This window comes from Oncorhynchus masou, unplaced genomic scaffold (genome assembly GCF_036934945.1).
Source record: "Oncorhynchus masou masou isolate Uvic2021 unplaced genomic scaffold, UVic_Omas_1.1 unplaced_scaffold_1448, whole genome shotgun sequence".
Lineage (NCBI taxonomy): Eukaryota > Metazoa > Chordata > Actinopteri > Salmoniformes > Salmonidae > Oncorhynchus > Oncorhynchus masou.
The window spans coordinates 100,662-122,192 of record NW_027004454.1 but is presented as its reverse complement, the minus strand read 5'-3'; the positions used below and the strand labels follow the sequence as shown (position 1 = coordinate 122,192).

General features: G+C 49.8%; 1 protein-coding gene across 1 annotated transcript in view; it reads right to left on the bottom strand.

The window, feature by feature from the left end:
• Positions 1–21,531, bottom strand: part of LOC135530879 (E3 ubiquitin-protein ligase RNF19A-like) — a 57,549-nt gene that overhangs the window by 20,277 nt on the left and 15,741 nt on the right. The window contains 1 exon segment of the mRNA XM_064959050.1: positions 12,758–13,560. Within this exon segment, the coding sequence (XP_064815122.1) occupies positions 12,758–13,365 (608 nt within the window). The 5' untranslated portion in view covers positions 13,366–13,560.

The following is a 21,531-nucleotide window of genomic DNA, read 5'->3' as shown; positions in this document are numbered from 1 at the left end:
TTGTCTTTGAAATGTGTATTTATTCACACAAAAGATTGACCATGAAGATGGCCATTTTCTTCTTCACTATAATGGGGGGGGATCCTGTTTTCTGCTCACAAAGCCTGCAGTACCACGGTCGACCTTCAACTGGAGTTATTCAATGAGAGGGGGGCAGCACTGAGCTAGCCTGCAGTACCACGGTCAACCTTCAACTGGAGTTATTCAATGAGAGGGAGCAGCACTGAGCTAGCCTGCAGTACCCTGGTCGGCCTTCAACTGGAGTTATTCAATGAGAGGGGGGCAGCACTGAGCTAGCCTGCAGTACCCTGGTCGGCCTTCAACTGGAGTTATTCAATGAGAGGGGGGCAGCACTGAGCTAGCCTGCAGTACCACGGTCGGGCTTCAACTGGAGTTATTCAATGAGAGGGGGGCAGCACTGAGCTAGCCTGCAGTACCACAGTCGACCTTCAACTAGAGTAATTCAATGAGAGGGGGGCAGCACTGAGCTAGCCTGCAGTACCACGGTCAACCTTCAACTGGAGTTATTCAATGAGAGGGGGGCAGCACTGAGCTAGCCTGCAGTACCCTGGTCGGCCTTCAACTGGAGTTATTCAATGAGAGGGGGCAGCACTGAGCTAGCCTGCAGTACCACGGTCGGCCTTGAACTTTGTGGCTTCGATGAGAACGGATCAGTCGTTCTCACCTGGCCAGAAAGACAACAGCCGGTCAGAAAGTCTCCAGGCTGGATCAGAGGCAGGTCATAACGTTTAACACCCGTCAAATACGGGTCAGTTTAGTGACTGGCCGTTAAGACTGTCTGTTTCACCAGCCACGTTTAGCGACTGGCCGTTAAGACTGTCTGTTTCACCAGCCACGTTTAGCTGTTGGCCGTTAAGACTGTCTGTTCCACCAGCCACGTTTAGCTGTTGGCCGTTAAGAGTCTGTTTCACCAGCCACGTTTTGCTGTTGGCCGTTAAGACTCTGTTTCACCAGCCACGTTTAGCTGTTGGCCGTTAAGACTGTCTGTTTCACCAGCCACGTTTAGCTGTTGGCCGTTAAGACTGTCTGTTTCACCAGCCACGTTTAGCGACTGGCCGTTAAGACTGTCTGTTTCACCAGCCACGTTTAGCTGTTGGCCGTTAAGACTGTCTGTTTCACCAGCCACGTTTAGCGACTGGCCGTTAAGACTGTCTGTTTCACCAGCCACGTTTAGCTGTTGGCCGTTAAGACTCTGTTTCACCAGCCACGTTTAGCTGTTGGCCGTTAAGACTGTCTGTTTCACCAGCCACGTTTAGCTGTTGGCCGTTAAGACTGTCTGTTCCACCAGCCACGTTTAGCTGTTGGCCGTTAAGAGTCTGTTTCACCAGCCACGTTTAGCTGTTGGCCGTTAAGACTGTCTGTTTCACCAGCCACGTTTAGCGACTGGCCGTTAAGACTGTCTGTTTCACCAGCCACGTTTAGCTGTTGGCCGTTAAGACTCTGTTTCACCAGCCACGTTTAGCTGTTGGCCGTTAAGACTCTGTTTCACCAGCCATGTTTAGCTGTTGGCCGTTAAGACTCTGTTTCACCAGCCACGTTTAGCTGTTGGCCGTTAAGACTCTGTTTCACCAGCCACGTTTAGCGACTGGCCGTTAAGACTCTGTTTCACCAGCCACGTTGGCAGGGGGTCAATTTTCAAGGCACTGCGAATAAAAACAGTCCAAAAATAATGTATGAACAAACGTGGGTCAGGTCAGAATGCTGTATCTTTCTGCCGTTTTGTTTCATAGATGCTAATTTCACATAGAAATACAGATCCTAGATCCCCACCTCACACAGCAACACTGCCTGACAGGGGAGCTGTGGGCAACGATAGATTCATTTTTGGAGGCGCTGCACACACACACAGGTCTTAAATGTTGGTCTAATTTACTGGAAAGTTTACAAAGTGAGAGACTTGGTCCTCGTATTTCTTGGCTATTTACATTTGTTTTGTACACAAGCTCGGGTTGTTTTTCCACGTTAGTTTGAGTCTGCTGCTTCAACTGATTGTGAACGCGACGCCTCAGTTCCCTAATCTCGCTCTCACACACACACACACACACACGCGTGACATGCCTCGACCTCGAGCGGTCCCGTTACCTCTGGGCAGCTAAACATTGTCTCCAATATTTTTATTAAAAGACAAAGAGAGTAATTAAGTGGAGTAATATACCACATTACTTCTTACTCATACATTTATTGTTTTTTTGTTGTAAAGTTTGTTGTTTTTTGATGTGATTATGGGCGAACAGATATTTAGGCTGGTAAAAAAAAATGTGAGTGGCTGGGAGATTTTGTAAGTAGGATTCAACACTAAGAGCCAGACTGACTGTAACAAACAGCAGTAGGATTCAACACTAAGAGCCAGATGAATGTCTGAGTAGCTCTAACAAACAGCAGTAGGATTCAACACTCAGAGCCAGACGGACTGTAACAAACAGCAGTAGGATTCAACACTAAGAGCCAGGCTGACTGTAACAAACAGCAGTAGGATTCAACACTAAGAGCCAGATGAATGTCTGAGTAGCTCTAACTGCTCTGCTGAGGGAAGGGGAAGTTCCAAAGGAAATGTGGCTGCCAACAACTTAACAGCCAAGCAAGGAGGACTGAACGGCGTGCGACCAAGCACCAGACCAACGGCTTTAGAGACAGAGGAGAGAGACTGGGGGAACTATAGAGACAGAGGAGAGAGACTGGAGGAACTATAGAGACAGAGGAGAGAGACTGGAGGAACTATAGAGACAGGAGAGAGACTGGAGGAACTATAGAGACAGAGGAGAGAGACTGGAGGAACTATAGAGACAGAGGAGAGAGACTGGGGGAACTATAGAGACAGAGGAGAGAGACTGGAGGAACTATAGAGACAGAGGAGAGAGACTGGAGGAACTATAGAGACAGAGGAGAGAGACTGGAGGAACTATAGAGACAGAGGAGAGAGACTGGGGGAACTATAGAGACAGAGGAGAGAGACTGGATGAACTATAGAGACAGAGGAGAGAGACTGGATGAACTATAGAGACAGAGGAGAGAGACTGGATGAACTATAGAGACAGAGGAGAGAGACTGGGGGAACTATAGAGACAGAGGAGAGAGACTGGGGGAACTATAGAGACCAACGGCTATAGAGACAGAGGAGAGAGACTGGATGAACTATAGAGACAGAGGAGAGAGACTGGGGGAACTATAGAGACAGAGGAGAGAGACTGGAGGAACTATAGAGACAGAGGAGAGAGACTGGAGGAACTATAGAGACAGAGGAGAGAGACTGGAGGAACTATAGAGACAGAGGAGAGAGACTGGAGGAACTATAGAGACAGAGGAGAGAGACTGGAGGAACTATAGAGACAGAGGAGAGAGACTGGAGGAACTATAGAGACAGAGGAGAGACTGGGGGAACTATAGAGACAGAGGAGAGAGACTGGAGGAACTATAGAGACAGAGGAGAGAGACTGGATGAACTATAGAGACAGAGGAGAGAGACTGGATGAACTATAGAGACAGAGGAGAGAGACTGGATGAACTATAGAGACAGAGGAGAGAGACTGGGGGAACTATAGAGACAGAGGAGAGAGACTGGATGAACTATAGAGACAGAGGAGAGAGACTGGGGGAACTATAGAGACAGAGGAGAGAGACTGGAGGAACTATAGAGACAGAGGAGAGAGACTGGGGGAACTATAGAGACAGAGGAGAGAGACTGGATGAACTATAGAGACAGAGGAGAGAGACTGGATGAACTATAGAGACAGAGGAGAGAGACTGGGGGAACTATAGAGACAGAGGAGAGAGACTGGATGAACTATAGAGACAGAGGAGAGAGACTGGATGAACTATAGAGACAGAGGAGAGAGACTGGATGAACTATAGAGACAGAGGAGAGAGACTGGGGGAACTATAGAGACAGAGGAGAGAGACTGGAGGAACTATAGAGACAGAGGAGAGAGACTGGATGAACTATAGAGACAGAGGAGAGAGACTGGGGGAACTATAGAGACAGAGGAGAGAGACTGGATGAACTATAGAGACAGAGGAGAGAGACTGGATGAACTATAGAGACAGAGGAGAGAGACTGGATGAACTATAGAGACAGAGGAGAGAGACTGGATGAACTATAGAGACAGAGGAGAGAGACTGGGGGAACTATAGAGACAGAGGAGAGAGACTGGAGGAACTATAGAGACAGAGGAGAGAGACTGGATGAACTATAGAGACAGAGGAGAGAGACTGGAGTAACTATAGAGACAGAGGAGAGAGACTGGGGGAACTATAGAGACAGAGGAGAGAGACTGGGGGAACTATAGAGACAGAGGAGAGAGACTGGAGGAACTATAGAGACAGAGGAGAGAGACTGGGGAACTATAGAGACAGAGGAGAGAGACTGGATGAACTATAGAGGAGAGACTGGAGGAATTATAGAGACAGGGGAGAGAGACTGGAGGAACTATAGAGACAGAGGAGAGAGACTGGAGGAACTATAGAGACAGAGGAGAGAGACTGGATGAACTATAGAGACAGAGGAGAGAGACTGGGGGAACTATAGACAGAGGAGAGAGACTGGAGGAACTATAGAGACAGAGGAGAGAGACTGGGGAACTATAGAGACAGAGGAGAGAGACTGGATGAACTATAGAGACAGAGGAGAGAGACTGGATGAACTATAGAGGAGAGACTGGAGGAATTATAGAGACAGGGGAGAGAGACTGGAGGAACTATAGAGACAGAGGAGAGAGACTGGATGAACTATAGAGACAGAGGAGAGAGACTGGAGGAATTATAGAGACAGAGGAGAGAGACTGGGGAACTATAGAGACAGAGGAGAGAGACTGGATGAACTATAGAGGAGAGACTGGAGGAATTATAGAGACAGGGGAGAGAGACTGGAGGAACTATAGAGACAGAGGAGAGAGACTGGAGTAACTATAGAGACAGAGGAGAGAGACTGGGGGAACTATAGAGACAGAGGAGAGAGACTGGGGGAACTATAGAGACAGAGGAGAGAGACTGGAGGAACTATAGAGACAGAGGAGAGAGACTGGGGAACTATAGAGACAGAGGAGAGAGACTGGATGAACTATAGAGGAGAGACTGGAGGAATTATAGAGACAGGGGAGAGAGACTGGAGGAACTATAGAGACAGAGGAGAGAGACTGGAGGAACTATAGAGACAGAGGAGAGAGACTGGATGAACTATAGAGACAGAGGAGAGAGACTGGGGGAACTATAGACAGAGGAGAGAGACTGGAGGAACTATAGAGACAGAGGAGAGAGACTGGGGAACTATAGAGACAGAGGAGAGAGACTGGATGAACTATAGAGACAGAGGAGAGAGACTGGATGAACTATAGAGGAGAGACTGGAGGAATTATAGAGACAGGGGAGAGAGACTGGAGGAACTATAGAGACAGAGGAGAGAGACTGGAGGAATTATAGAGACAGAGGAGAGAGACTGGGGAACTATAGAGACAGAGGAGAGAGACTGGATGAACTATAGAGGAGAGACTGGAGGAATTATAGAGACAGGGGAGAGAGACTGGAGGAACTATAGAGACAGAGGAGAGAGACTGGATGAACTATAGAGACAGAGGAGAGAGACTGGAGGAATTATAGAGACAGAGGAGAGAGACTGGATGAACTATAGAGACAGAGGAGAGAGACTGGAGGAACTATAGAGACAAACGGCTATAGAGACAGAGGAGAGAGACTGGGGGAACTATAGAGACAGAGGAGAGAGACTGGATGAACTATAGAGACAGAGGAGAGAGACTGGGGGAACTATAGAGACAGAGGAGAGAGACTGGAGGAATTATAGAGACAGAGGAGAGAGACTGGAGGAACTATAGAGACAGAGGAGAGAGACTGGGGGAACTATAGAGACCAACGACTATAAAGACAGAGGAGAGAGACTGGGGGAACTACACTGATGTAATATATAGGAGCCGGGCCAGTCTGCAGCATCACACTGATGTAATATATAGGAGCCGGGCCAGTCTGCAGCATCACACTGATGTAATATATAGGAGCCGGGCCAGTCTGCAGCATCACACTGATGTAATATATAGGAGCCAGGCCAGTCTGCAGCATCACGCTGATGTAATATATAGGAGCCGGGCCAGCCTGCAGCATCACACTGATGTAATATATAGGAGCCGGGCCAGTCTGCAGCATCACGCTGATGTAATATATAGGAGCCAGGCCAGCCTGCAGCATCACACTGATGTAATATATAGGAGCCAGGCCAGCCTGCAGCATCACATTGACAATGATGTAATATATAGGAGCCGGGCCAGCCTGCAGCATCACACTGATGTAATATATAGGAGCCAGGCCAGCCCGCAGCATCACGCTGATGTAATATATAGGAGCCGGGCCAGCCTGCAGCATCACACTGATGTAATATATAGGAGCCGGGCCAGCCTGCAGCATCACACTGATGTAATATATAGGAGCCAGGCCAGCCTGCAGCATCACACTGATGTAATATATAGGAGCCAGGCCAGCATCACACTGATGTAATATATAGGAGCCGGGCCAGCCTGCAGCATCACACTGATGTAATATATAGGAGCCAGGCCAGCCTGCAGCATCACACTGATGTAATATATAGGAGCCGGGGCAGCCTGCAGCATCACACTGATGTAATATATAGGAGCCGGGGCAGCCTGCAGCATCACACTGATGTAATATATAGGAGCCAGGCCAGCCTGCAGCATCACACTGATGTAATATATTGGAGCCAGTCCAGCCTGCAGCATCACGCTGACGATGTAATATATAGGAGCCGGGCCAGCCTGCAGCATCACACTGACGATGTAATATATAGGAGCCAGGCCAGCCTGCAGCATCACACTGATGTAATATATAGGAGCCAGGCCAGCCTGCAGCATCACGCTGATGTAATATATAGGAGCCGGGCCAGCCTGCAGCATCACACTGATGTAATATATAGGAGCCAGGCCAGCCTGCAGCATCACACTAATGTAATATATAGGAGCCGGGCCAGCCTGCAGCATCACACTGATGTAATATATAGGAGCCGGGCCAGCCTGCAGCATCACACTGATGTAATATATAGGAGCCAGGCCAGCCTGCAGCATCACGCTGATGATGTAATATATAGGAGCCGGGCCAGCCTGCAGCATCACACTGATGTAATATATAGGAGCCAGGCCAGCCTGCAGCATCACGTTGACGATGTAATATATAGGAGCCAGGCCAGCCTGCAGCATCACACTGATGTAATATATAGGAGCCAGGCCAGCCTGCAGCATCACACTGATGATGTAATATATAGGAGCCAGGCCAGCCTGCAGCATCACACTGATGTAATATATAGGAGCCGGGCCAGCCTGCAGCATCACACTGATGTAATATATCGGAGCCAGGCCAGCCTGCAGCATCACACTGATGATGTAATAATATAGGACGGTAGGTAGTTTAGTGGATAAGAGCGTTGGGCCAGTAACCAAAAGGTTGCTGGTTCGAATCCACGAGCAGACTAGGTGAACAAAAATGTATTGATGTGCCCTTGAGCAAGGCACCCTAATTACTTCAGTACGTCGCTCTGGATAAGAGCATCTGCTGAATGACAACAAAAAATGTCAAAATGTAAATGTCATGTGATGGATTTAGAGACAGTCGGCTAATGGAAGGACCATCTGCCCTCTCACACCACTGAGTGAGGCCTTGTCTCTCCTTCCTCTCCTCTCCAGCAGGTCAATGACAGAGAGACAGCAGCCACGGCTCCAGCCAAAGTCCATTCTTACTCAGTCAGCAGGTTTAGGGGGGAAATGTGTGTTTAAAAAGGCCTGCCAGAACTGGATGTTAATGTCTCCTCTTAATTATGAAGCTTGTGTGAGACAGGGAGGGTTGAGTGTGGGGGGTTTGGTCCCATAGGGAGACAGGGAGGGTTGAGTGTGGGGGGTTTGGTCCATAGGGAGACAGGGAGGGTGGAGTGTGGGGGGTTTGGTCCATAGGGAGACAGGGAGGGTTGAGTGTGGGGGGGTTTGGTCGACAGGGAGGGTTGAGTGTGGGGGGTTTGGTCCATAGGGAGACAGGGAGACAGGGAGGGTTGAGTGTGGGGGTTTGGTCCATAGGGAGACAGGGAGGGTTGAGTGTGGGGGGTTTGGTCCATAGGGAGACAGGGAGGGTTGAGTGTGGGGGGTTTGGTCCATAGGGAGACAGGGAGGGATGAGTGTGGGGGGTTTGGTCCATAGGAGACAGGGAGACAGGGAGGGTTGAGTGTGGGGGGTTTGGTCCATAGGGAGACAGGGAGGGTTGAGTGTGGGGGGTTTGGTCCATAGGGAGACAGGGAGGGTTGAGTGGGGGGGGGTTTGGTCCATAGGGAGACAGGGAGGGTTGAGTGTGGGGGGTTTGGTCCATAGGGAGACAGGGAGGGATGAGTGTGGGGGGTTTGGTCCATAGGGAGACAGGGAGACAGGGAGGGTTGAGTGTGGGGGGTTTGGTGCATAGGGAGACAGGGAGGGTTGAGTGTGGGGGTTTGGTCCATAGGGAGGGTTGAGTGTGGGAGGTTTGGTCCCATAGGGAGACAGGGAGGGTTGAGTGTGGGGGTTTGGTCCATAGGGAGACAGGGAGGGTTGAGTGTGGGGGGTTTGGTCCCATAGGGAGACATGGAGGCTTGAGTGTGGGGGTTTGGTCCATAGGGAAACAGAGAGGGTTGAGTGTGGGGGGGGTTTGGTCCATAGGGAGACAGGGAGGGTTGAGTGTGGGGGTTTGGTCCATAGGGAGACAGGGAGACAGGGAGGGTTGAGTGTGGGGGTGTTTGGTCCATAGGGAGACAGGGAGGGTTGAGTGTGGGGGGTTTGGTCCATAGGGAGACAGGGAGGGTTGAGTGTGGGGGTTTGGTCCATAGGGAGACAGGGAGGGTTGAGTGTGGGAGGGTTTGGTCCATAGGGAGACAGGGAGGGTTGAGTGTGGGTGGTTTGGTCCATAGGGAGACAGGGAGGGTTGAGTGTGGGGGTTTGGTCCATAGGGAGACAGGGAGGGTTGAGTGTGGGGGTTTGGTCCATAGGGAGACAGGGAGGGTTGAGTGTGGGGGGGTTGGTCCATAAGGAGACAGGGAGGGTTGAGTGTGGGGGGTTTGGTCCATAGGGAGACAGGGAGGGTTGAGTGTGGGGGGTTTGGTCCATAGGGAGACAGGGAGGGTTGAGTGTGGGGGGTTTGGTCCATAGGGAGGGTTGAGTGTGGGGGTTTGGTCCATAGGGAGACAGGGAGGGTTGAGTGTGGGGGGTTTGGTCCATAGGGAGACGGGGAGGGTTGAGTGTGGGGGGGTTTGGTCCATAGGGAGACAGGGAGGGTTGAGTGTTGGGGGGTTTGGTCCATAGGGAGACAGGGAGGGTTGAGTGTGGGGGTTTGGTCCCATAGGGAGACATGGAGGCTTGAGTGTGGGGGGTTTGGTCCATAGGGAAACAGAGAGGGTTGAGTGTGGGGGGTTTGGTCCATAGGGAGACAGGGAGGGTTGAGTGTGGGGGGGTTTGGTCCATAGGGAGACAGGGAGACAGGGAGGGTTGAGTGTGGGGGTGTTTGGTCCATAGGGAGACAGGGAGGGTTGAGTGTGGGGGGTTTGGTCCATAGGGAGACAGGGAGGGTTGAGTGTGGGGGGTTGGTCCATAGGGAGACAGGGAGGGTTGAGTGTGGGAGGGTTTGGTCCATAGGGAGACAGGGAGGGTTGAGTGTGGGGGGTTTGGTCCATAGGGAGACAGAGAGGGTTGAGTGTGGGGGTTTGGTCCATAGGGAGACAGGGAGGGTTGAGTGTGGGGGTTGGTCCATAAGGAGACAGGGAGGGTTGAGTGTGGGGGTTTGGTCCATAGGGAGACAGGGAGGGTTGAGTGTGGGGGGTTTGGTCCATAGGGAGACAGGGAGGGTTGAGTGTGGGGGTTTGGTCCATAGGGAGACAGGGAGGGTTGAGTGGAGGGGGGGATTTGGTCCATAGGGAGACGGAGGGTTGAGTGTGGGGGGGGGTTTGGTCCATAGGGAGACGGGGAGGGTTGAGTGTGGGGGGGGTTTGGTCCATAGGGAGACAGGGAGGGTTGAGTGTGGGGGGGTTTGGTCCATAGGGAGACAGGGAGGTTTGAGTGTGGGGGTGTTTGGTCCATAGGGAGACAGGGAGGGTTGAGTGTGGGGGTTTGGTCCATAAGGAGACAGGGAGGGTTGAGTGTGGGGGTTTGGTCCATAGGGAGACAGAGAGGGTTGAGTGTGGGGGGTTTGGTCCATAGGGAGACAGGGAGGGTTGAGTGTGGGGGTTTGGTCCATAGGGAGACAGGGAGGGTTGAGTGTGGGAGGGTTTGGTCCATAGGGAGACAGGGAGGGTTGAGTGTGGGTGGTTTGGTCCATAGGGAGACAGGGAGGGTTGAGTGTGGGGGTTTGGTCCATAGGGAGACAGAGAGGGTTGAGTGTGGGGGGTTTGGTCCATAGGGAGACAGGGAGGGTTGAGTGTGGGGGGTTGGTCCATAAGGAGACAGGGAGGGTTGAGTGTGGGGGTTTGGTCCATAGGGAGACAGGGAGGGTTGAGTGTGGGGGTTTGGTCCATAGGGAGACAGGGAGGGTTGAGTGTGGGGGGTTTGGTCCATAGGGAGACAGGGAGGGTTGAGTGGAGGGGGGATTTGGTCCATAGGGAGACGGAGGGTTGAGTGTGGGGGGGGGTTTGGTCCATAGGGAGACGGGAGGGTTGAGTGTGGGGGGTTTGGTCCATAGGGAGACAGGGAGGGTTGAGTGTGGGGGGGGGGTTTGGTCCATAGGGAGACAGGGAGGGTTGAGTGTGGGGGTGTTTGGTCCATAGGGAGACAGGGAGGGTTGAGTGTGGGGGGTTTGGTCCATAAGGAGACAGGGAGGGTTGAGTGTGGGGGTTTGGTCCATAGGGAGACAGGGAGGGTTGAGTTGGGGGGTTTGGTCCATAGGGAGACAGGGAGATGTGTGTGTGTGTGTGTGTGTGTGTGTGTGTGTGTGTGTGTGTGTGTGTGTGTGTGTGTGTGGGGGGTTTGGCCCATAGTGAGACAGGGAAGGTTGAGTGTGTGGGTTTGGCCCATAGTGGAGTCAGTCTCTCTCCTGCTCCAGCCCTCTACTCTTGACTCACAGCCCCACCCAGCCCAGCTGGAACCATTGGCCCCCTCCCTCCCAGAGCGGTCTGCTCCAACATGTGTGTGTTCTCCTCTCAGTCAGTCCCTCTCCTCTTGACTCACAGACCCCACCCAGCCCAGCAGGGCTAAAGTTCAGCTGGAACCATTGGCCCCCTCCCTCCCAGAGCTGGCTACTCCAACATGTGTGTGTTCTCCTCTCAGTCCCTCTCCACAGGCTGGACTCTGAACTGACGTTCCCAAATCCCCTCTGACCAGCAGTGCGTTCAACTGCACGGTGTAACAGGACAGTAATACAGAACAGTCTCACTACAGAGCTGTTGTCAGTAGTAGACATTACAGGAAACCTTGTCCAATACTTGAGAAATGTTCAGCGAGTCAGAGGCAGCAGGTTGTCGTGGCAGACACCAAGCAGCCTGAGCCGTGGGGCGCCACCTCATCAACACAAATAATGTCCTAATACTCAGAGAGCAACCTTAATGATCATTATGGCAACAAAACAATGGCGTCAGCCAACTGTGAACATGTTCTCTCTTTATCTGGCATCTGAACACCCCTAAAACTGTCCTTATCGATATGAAGTGTCATAACACCCCTAAAACTATCCTTATTGATATGAAGTGTCATAACACCCCTAACACTATCCTTATTGATATGAAGTGTCATAACCCCTAACACTATCCTTATCGATATGAAGTGTCATAACACCCCTAACACTATCCTTATCGATATGAAGTGTCATAACACCCCTAAAACTATCCTTATCGATATGAAGTGTCATAACACCCCTAAAACTATCCTTATTGATATGAAGTGTCATAACACCCCTAAAACTATCCTTATTGATATGAAGTGTCATAACACCCCTAAAACTATCCTTATCGATATGAAGTGTCATAACACCCCTAAAACTATCCTTATTGATATGAAGTGTCATAACACCCCTAAAACTATCCTTATCGATATGAAGTGTCATAACACCCCTAACACTATCCTTATCGATATGAAGTGTCATAACACCCCTAACACTATCCTTATCGATATGAAGTGTCATAACACCCCTAAAACTATCCTTATCGATATGAAGTGTCATAACACCCCTAAAACTATCCTTATCGATATGAAGTGTCATAACACCCCTAAAACTATCCTTATCGATATGAAGTGTCATAACACCCCTAACACTATCCTTATTGATATGAAGTCTGCCCAGTGTGTGTCTGAGCTGAGGTTCAGTCTGCCCTGTGTGTCTGGGCGGAGGTTCAGTCTGCCCTGTGTGTGTCTGAGCTGAGGTTCAGTCTGCCCTGTGTGTCTGGGCGGAGGTTCAGTCTGCCCTGTGTGTGTCTGAGCTGAGGTTCAGTCTGCCCTGTGTGTCTGGGCTGAGGTTCAGTCTGCCCTGTGTGTGTCTGAGCTGAGGTTCAGTCTGCCCTGTGTGTCTGGGCGGAGGTTCAGTCTGCCCTGTGTGTGTCTGAGCTGAGGTTCAGTCTGCCCTGTGTGTGTCTGAGCTGAGGTTCAGTCTGCCCTGCGTGTGTCTGAGCTGAGGTTCTCAGTCTGCCCTGTGTGTGTCTGAGCTGAGGTTCAGTCTGCCCTGTGTGTGTCTGAGGTTCAGTCTGCCCTGTGTGTGTCTGAAGTTCAGTCTGCCCAGTGTGTGCGGAGGTTCTTACCCACAGTCTGGGGCAGGGCACCAGCGACAGTCAGGGTCGGCCACCAGCCATCGTCTCAACATGAACTCCTCGTACTTCTCCATGAGGGGCTGGTCTCCCAGGATGATGCGGATGTCGTGGGGGTTGAACCGCTCGGAGCACTCTGGACAGCTGATGTTGACGCGCGACTCACTGATCTCTATTCGCAAGTACTGGCGCAGGCAATCCGCACAGGAGCGGTGGTGGCAGGTCATGATGTCCGGGAAACTGTCCCGAGAGTGACGTAGAAGGCACAGAGGGCACTCCAGCAGCTCTCGACCCCGGGAGGAAGAGGAGGAGGAGGCCCCGAGGGAGGAGGTGCAGGCAGCTCCGGCCACTGAGAAGGCAGAGTTCTTATCGTTCAGCATGAGGTCTGAGTGGATGCTGTCTATGCTGGCGATACCATCCACCCCTCCTCCTCCGTGGAGCTCCATGGACTTCCTCTTGGGGTCCCGGCGCCGTCTGAACAGGTTCCCCATGGACAGACGTCTCTTCTTGGGGGCCTTCTTGACGGAGGGCAGGCTGACTGAGGAGGAGGACTGAAGGTCCCGGTCAGAGCCCATGGTTTGGTGCTTCTGGAGGTTCATCATGGCTCCAGTGGGATTCGGGGAGGGGGGGCTGCCCAACCCCTTACATGGACGGGGTTAGGGAGGCCGGGGAGAGACTGGGGTTGGGGACAGGGGAGGGGGGGGGGGGGTCAGGGGTCTAGTGGGAACACAGGGTTTAAGCCATGGTGGTTCTCGTCCTGGGTCTTCGGGATCAGAGGGGCTCCTTGTTCTGTCCGTCTGAGGAGAGAAGGAACAAGCTGTTAACAAGTATTCAAACACAATCTCCCCCCCCCACTACCATCTAGTGTCCCCCCCCACACTACCGTCTAGTGTCCCCCCCCACACTACCGTCTAGTGTACCCCCCCACACTACCATCTGGTGCCCCCCACACTACCATCTAGTGTACCCCCCACACTACCGTCTAGTGTACCCCCCCCACACTACCGTCTAGTGTACCCCCACACTACCGTCTAGTGTCCCCCCCACACTACCGTCTAGTGTTCCCCCCCCCACACTACCGTCTAGTGTCCCCCCCCCCACACTACCGTCTAGTGTTCCCCCCCCACACTACCGTCTAGTGTTCCCCCCCCACACTACCGTCTAGTGTTCCCCCCCCCCACACTACCGTCTAGTGTTCCCCCCCCCCCACACTACCGTCTAGTGTTCCCCCCCCCCACACTACCGTCTAGTGTACCCCCCACACTACCGTCTAGTCCCCCCCCACACTACCGTCTAGTCCCCCCCCACACTACCGTCTAGTGTTCCCCCCCCACACTACCGTCTAGTGTACCCCCCCACACTACCGTCTAGTGTACCCCCCACACTACCGTCTAGTGTCCCCCCACACTACCGTCTAGTGTCCCCCCACACTACCGTCTAGTGTCCCCCCCACACTACCGTCTAGTGTCCCCCCCCACACTACCGTCTAGTGTCCCCCCCCACACTACCGTCTAGTGTCCCCCCCACACTACCGTCTAGTGTCCCCCCCCCCACACTACCGTCTAGTGTCCCCCCCCACACTACCGTCTAGTGTCCCCCCCCCACACTACCGTCTAGTGTCCCCCCCACACTACCGTCTAGTGTCCCCCCCCCCCACACTACCGTCTAGTGTCCCCCCCCACACTACCGTCTAGTGTCCCCCCCCCCACTACCGTCTAGTGTACCCCCACACTACCATCTAGTGTCCCCCCACACTACCGTCTAGTGTCCCCCCCACACTATCGTCTAGTGTCCCCCCCCACACTATCGTCTAGTGTACCCCCCACACTACCGTCTAGTGTACCCCCCCACACTACCGTCTAGTGTACCCCCCCACACTACCGTCTAGTGTCCCCCCCACACTACCGTCTAGTGTCCCCCCACACTACCGTCTAGTGTCCCCCCCCCACACTACCGGCTAGTGTACTCCCCCACACTACCGGCTAGTGTGCCACCCCCACACTACCGTCTAGTGTTCCCCCCACACTACCGTCTAGTGTCCCCCCCACACTACCGTCTAGTGTACCACCCCCACACTACCGTCTGGTGCCACCCCCCACACTACCGTCCCTCTAAACTCCAGTGTAATATACACACACACACTACATACACCTTAGCCAAATACATTTAAACTAAGTTTCACAATTCCTGACATTTAATCCTAGTAAAAATTCCATCTTAGGTCAGTTAGGATCACCACTTTATTTTAAGAATGTGAAATAATAGTAGAGAGAAGGATTTCTTTCATCACATTCTCAGTGGGTCAGAAGTTTACATACACTCAATTAGTATTTGGTAGCATTGCCTTTAAACTGTTTAACTTGGGTCTAACATTTCTGGTAGACTTCCACACGCTTCCCACAATCAGTTGAGTGAATTTTGGCCCATTCCTCCTGACAGAGCTGGTGTAACAGAGTCAGGTTTGTAGGCCTCCTTGCTCTCACACGCTTTTTCAGTTCTGCCCAAAACACTTCTATAGAATTGGAGGTCAGGGCTTTGTGACGGCCACTCCAATACCTTGACTTTGTTGTCCTTAAGCCATTTTGCCACAACTTTGGAAGTATGCTTGGGGTCATTGTCCATTTGGAAGACCCATTTCCGACCAAGCTTAAACGTCCCTGACTGATGTCTTGAGATGTTGCTTCAAAATATCCACAATTTTCCTTCCTCATGAAGCCATCTATTTTATGAAGTGCACCAGTCCCCCAGCAGCAAAGCACCCCTACAACATGATGCTGCCACCCTCATGTTTCACTGTTGGGATGGTGTTCTTGGGCTTGCAAGCCTCCCCCTTTTTCCTCCAAACATAACGATGGTAATTTGTTTCATCAGACCAGAGGACATTTCTTCAAAAAGTATGATCTTTGTCCCCATGTGCAGTTGCATACCGTAGTCTGGCTTTTTTAATGACGGTTTTAGAGCAGTGGCTTCTTCCTTGCTGAGCAGCCTTTCAGGTTATGTTGATATAGGACTTGTTTTACTGTGGATCAAGATACTTTTGTACCCGTTTCCTCCAGCATCTTCACAACCTCCTTTGCTGTTGTTCTGGGATTGATTTGCACTTTTCCCACCAACGTACGTTGATCTCTCGGAGACAGAACGGGTCTCCTTCCTGAGTGGTATGACGGCTGTGTGGTCCCATGGTGTTTATACTTGTGTACTATTGTTTGTACAGATGATCGTGGTACCTTCAGGCGTTTGGAAATTGCTCCCAAGGAACCAGACTTGTGGAGGTCTACAATTGTTTTTCTGAAATCTTGGCTGATTTATTTTGATTTTCTCATGATGTCAAGCAGAGGCACTGAGTTTGAAGGTAGGCCATGAAATACACTTCCAATTGACTGAAACTATATAAATGAGCCTATCAGAAGCTTCTAAAGTCATGACATCATTTTTCTGGAATTTCCCAAGCTGTTTAAAGGCACAGTCAACTTGTGTATGTAAACTTCTGACCCACTGGGATTGTGATAGTGAAAAATGACTTGTGTCCTGTACAGTAGACGTCCTCACCGACTTGCCAAAACTAGAGTTTGTTAACTTCTTCGATATAGGGGGCGCTCTTTTAACTTTTTTGATAAAAAAAAAACGTTCCCGTTTTAAACAAGATATTTTGTCACGAAAAGATGCTTGACTATACATATAATTGACAGCTTTGGAAAGAAAACACTGACGTTTCCAAAACTGCAAAGATATTGTTTGCGAGTGCCACAGAACTAATGCTACAGGGGAAACCAAGATGAAATTTCATACAGGAAATGGCCCAGATTTTGAATGCGCTGTGTTCCAATGTCTCCTTATATGGCTGTGAATGCGCCAGGAATGAGCCTACACTTTCTGTCGTTTCCCCAAGGTGTCTGCAGCATTGTGACGTATTTGTAGGCATATCATTGGAAGATTGACCATAAGAGACTACATTGACCAGGTGTCCGCTTGGTGTCCTCCATCGAAATTATTGCGCAATCTCCAGCTGCGTGCATTTTTCCATTTGGTTCAGAGGAGAAAGGCAACTGCCATGAATGATTTATCATCGAATAGATAGGCGAAAAACACCTTGAGGATTGATTCTAAACAACGTTTGCCATGTTTCTGTCGATATTATGGAGTTAATTTGGAAGAAAGTTCGGCGTTGTAATGACTGAATTTTCGGGTTTTCTTCTTAGCCAAACGTGAACAAAACGGAGCGATTACTCCTACACAAATAATATTTTTGGAAAAACTGAACATTTGCTAGCTTACTGAGAGAGTCTCCTCATTGAAAACATCCGAAGTTCTTCAAAGGTAAATGATTTTATTTGAATGCTTTTCTTGTTTTTGTGAAAATGTTGCCTGCTGAATGCTAGGCTTAATGCTATGCTAGCTGTCAATACTCTTACACAAATGCTTGTTTTGCTATGGTTGAATAGCATATTTTGAAAATCTGAGACGACAGTGTTGTTAACAAAAGGCTAAGCTTGTGAGCCAATATATTTATTTCATTTGCGATTTTCATGAATAATTAACGTTGCGTTATGGTAATGAGCTTGAGGCTATGATTACGCTCCCGGATATGGGATTGCTCGACGCTAGAGGTTAACAAGAAATATGTGGAGTGGTTGAAAAACGAGTTTTAATGACTCCAACTTAAGTGTATGTAAACTTCCTACTTCAACTGTACCAGAACAAGGTAACAGAACCACATCTGAACTACATCGGAACATAGAAAACCATTCACCAGAACCACATCAGAACTACATCGGAACATAGAAAACCATTCACCAGAACCACATCAGAACTACATCGGAACATAGAAAACCATTCACCAGAACCACACCAGAACCACATCGGAACTACATCGGAACATAGAAAACCATTCACCAGAACCACATCAGAACTACATCGGAACATAGAAAACCATTCACCAGAACCACATCAGAACTACATCGGAACATAGAAAACCATTCACCAGAACCACACCAGAACCACATCGGAACATAGAAAACCATTCACCAGAACCACATCGGAACTACATCGGAACATAGAAAACCATTCACCAGAACCACATCGGAACATAGAAAACCATTCATCAGAACATAGTATCAGAACCACGTCAGAATATAGAAAACCATTCACCAGAACCACCGTTTTAAAGACCTGTTAACTAATATCATCACTTCTATTTAGTTGGAGAAATGTCTCTGCCTTCTACAAGTTGAAGAAATATCGCCTCGTGCCTTGAAATCCCGTTACCAAAAACACACATTCCTTTAAAGACAGACTGTACAACAACATCTCATGACAGACTGACCAGGTGAATCCAGGTGAAGGCTGTGATCCGTTATCGACGTCACTTGTTAAATCCACTTTAAAATCAGTGTAGAGGAAGAGGAAGAGACAGGTTAAAGTCAGTGTAGAGGAAGAGACAGGTTAAAGTCAGTGTAGAGGAAGAGACAGGTTAAAGTCAGTGTAGAGGAAGAGGAAGAGACAGGTTAAAATCAGTGTAGAGGAAGAGACAGGTTAAAATCAGTGTAGAGGAAGAGGAAGAGACAGGTTAAAATCAGTGTAGAGGAAGAGACAGGTTAAAGTCAGTGTAGAGGAAGAGACGGGTTAAAGTCAGTGTAGAGGAAGAGACGGGTTAAAGTCAGTGTAGAGGAAGAGGAAGAGACAGGTTAAAGTCAGTGTAGAGGAAGAGGAAGAGACGGGTTAAAGTCAGTGTAGAGGAAGAGACGGGTTAAAGTCAGTGTAGAGGAAGAGACGGGTTAAAGTCAGTGTAGAGGAAGAGACGGGTTAAAATCAGTGTAGAGGAAGAGACGGGTTAAAGTCAGTGTAGAGGAAGAGACGGGTTAAAGTCAGTGTAGAGGAAGAGACGGGTTAAAGTCAGTGTAGAGGAAGAGACGGGTTAAAGTCAGTGTAGAGGAAGAGACGGGTTAAAGTCAGTGTAGAGGAAGAGACGGGTTAAAGTCAGTGTAGAGGAAGAGACGGGTTAAAGTCAGTGTAGAGGAAGAGACGGGTTAAAGTCAGTGTAGAGGAAGAGACGGGTTAAAGTCAGTGTAGAGGAAGAGACGGGTTAAAGTCAGTGTAGAGGAAGAGACGGGTTAAAGTCAGTGTAGAGGAAGAGACGGGTTAAAGTCAGTGTAGAGGAAGAGACGGGTTAAAGTCAGTGTAGAGGAAGAGACGGGTTAAAGTCAGTGTAGAGGAAGAGACGGGTTAAAGTCAGTGTAGAGGAAGAGACGGGTTAACGTCAGTGTAGAGGAAGAGACGGGTTAAAGTCAGTGTAGAGGAAGAGACGGGTTAAAGTCAGTGTAGAGGAAGAGACGGGTTAAAGTCAGTGTAGAGGAAGAGACGGGTTAAAGTCAGTGTAGAGGAAGAGACGGGTTAAAGTCAGTGTAGAGGAAGAGACGGGTTAAAGTCAGTGTAGAGGAAGAGGAAGAGACGGGTTAAAGTCAGTGAAGAGGAAGAGACAGGTTAAAGTCAGTGTAGAGGAAGAGGAAGAGACAGGTTAAAGTCAGTGTAGAGGAAGAGGAAGAGACAGGTTAAAGTCAGTGTAGATGAAGAGGAGACAGGTTAAAGTCAGTGTAGATGAAGAGGAAGAGACAGGTTAAAGTCAGTGTAGATGAAGAGGAAGAGACAGGTTAAAGTCAGTGTAGATGAAGAGACAGGTTAAAGAAGGATTTATAAGCCTCAATGCATTTGGGTTGTGTGTGTGTACCATTCAGAAGGCGACTGGATAAGTTCCAATATGTAAGAGCCTTTGAACAGTAGTGTGGTCCAACCAAAGTTGGTCTTGTTTGGGGGCAGAGCTCCTTAAAGTAACTGCGAGTGTGGAGAACAATACCCAAATATGCAAAGGAGGATATTTAGGATCCATTACCATTTATTTTATTTCAAAAAATGTATCAAGGCAAGTCAGTTAAGAACAAATTCGTATTTACAATGACGGCCTAGGAACAGTGGGTTAACTGGTCTAGGAACAGTGGGTTAACTGGTCTAGGAACAGTGGGTTAACTGGTCTAGGAACAGTGGGTTAACTGGTCTAGGAACAGGGGGTTAACTGCCTGCTCAGGGGCAGAACGACTGACTTTTACCTTGTCAGCTCTGGGATTAGATCTACCAACCACCAGGCTACCTGCCTCGCCCCCTCTAACCACCAGGCTACCTGCCTCGCCCCCTCTAACCACCAGGCTACCTGCCTCGCCCCCTCTAACCACCAGGCTACCTGCCTCCCCCCTCTAACCACCAGGCTACCTGCCTCCCCCCTCTAACCACCAGGCTACCTGCCTCGCCCCCTCTAACCACCAGGCTACCTGCCTCCCCCCTCTAACCACCAGGCTACCTGCCTCCCCCTCTAACCACCAGGCTACCTGCCGTATAAACGTATAGATAATCATTGTACCGTCTAAATTCGCTGTGAAATATATTTTCCATCACCACTGTATTCTCAGCTGGTGTGCAGAGCCGAAAGTAAAAGACGCAAAAAATGTACTTAAGAACAGGAAGTATAGAAATAGCGCACATAGAAGAGATTTACGGCTTCTTAGACTAGCTTTCAATGAGAATGACAGATCTATAAACACAAATGTCTATGTGAATTTGGTTGGGTCGCCCAAAAAGTGACACATTGCAGCTTTAAGTGACACATCTGATCCTCAGAGCGATTCCTTTACTGTGGAATTACCCTGTAGTCCTCTACTGTGGAATTACCCTATAGCCCTTTACTGTGGAATTACCCTATAGTCCTCTACTGTGGAATTACCCTACAGTCCTCTACTGTGGAATTACCCTACAGTCCTCTACTGTGGAATTACCCTACAGCCCTCTACTGTGGAATTACCCTACAGCCCTCTACTGTGGAATTACCCTACAGCCCTCTACTGTGGAATTACCCTATAGCCCTCTACTGTGGAATTACCCTACAGCCCTCTACTGTGGAATTACCCTACAGTCCTCTACTGTGAAATTACCCTACAGTCCTCTACTGTGAAATTACCCTACAGTCCTCTACTGTGAAATTACCCTACAGCCCTCTACTGTGAAATTACCCTATAGCCCTCTACTGTGAAATTACCCTACAGCCCTTTACTGTGGAATTACCCTACAGCCCTTTACTGTGGAATTACCCTACAGTCCTCTACTGTGAAATTACCCTACAGTCCTTTACTGTGGAATTACCCTACAGTCCTTTACTGTGGAATTACCCTACAGCCCTTTACTGTGGAATTACCCTACAGTCCTCTTCGGAACAGCCTTCTGACAAGAAGAGCCCTCAGCTCTTCCTCCAGGATATTACTTCCTATCCCACTTCAAAAGACCATGGTGCACTTCCTCCTTTAGGGCTGCTCTGACCCCTAACTACTAGCACAATGGCACAAGAGGATTGGCACAAGAGGATTCTCTTAAAACGAGGAGTGAGAAGGACAGCGCTTTCCAAAAGGAGGGAGAATAGAGGATATTGCATTTCAGTCAGAATATCCTGACAGCTGTTCTGGTATGTGTTCTTCACCAGGAGCAGATGTAGAGTTGTACTGTGTTATTCTGATGGGGGTTTGGGACAGGTCAACTAGCTCGTCCGTCTCCAGACTGTTTCAGAAGCCTCGCAGAATGAAACACTCAGCTCATCTGGACAAGAACGGAAGTCAGCAGAGAGGAGTTATTCAAACTCCTCACACAGCTTTATTAAGACGATAAACTGGAACCAGCTGGGCACTGGCCTGAGAAAAAGTGCCTGAGAGGTTTAAGGAGGGAGAGAGAGGTCC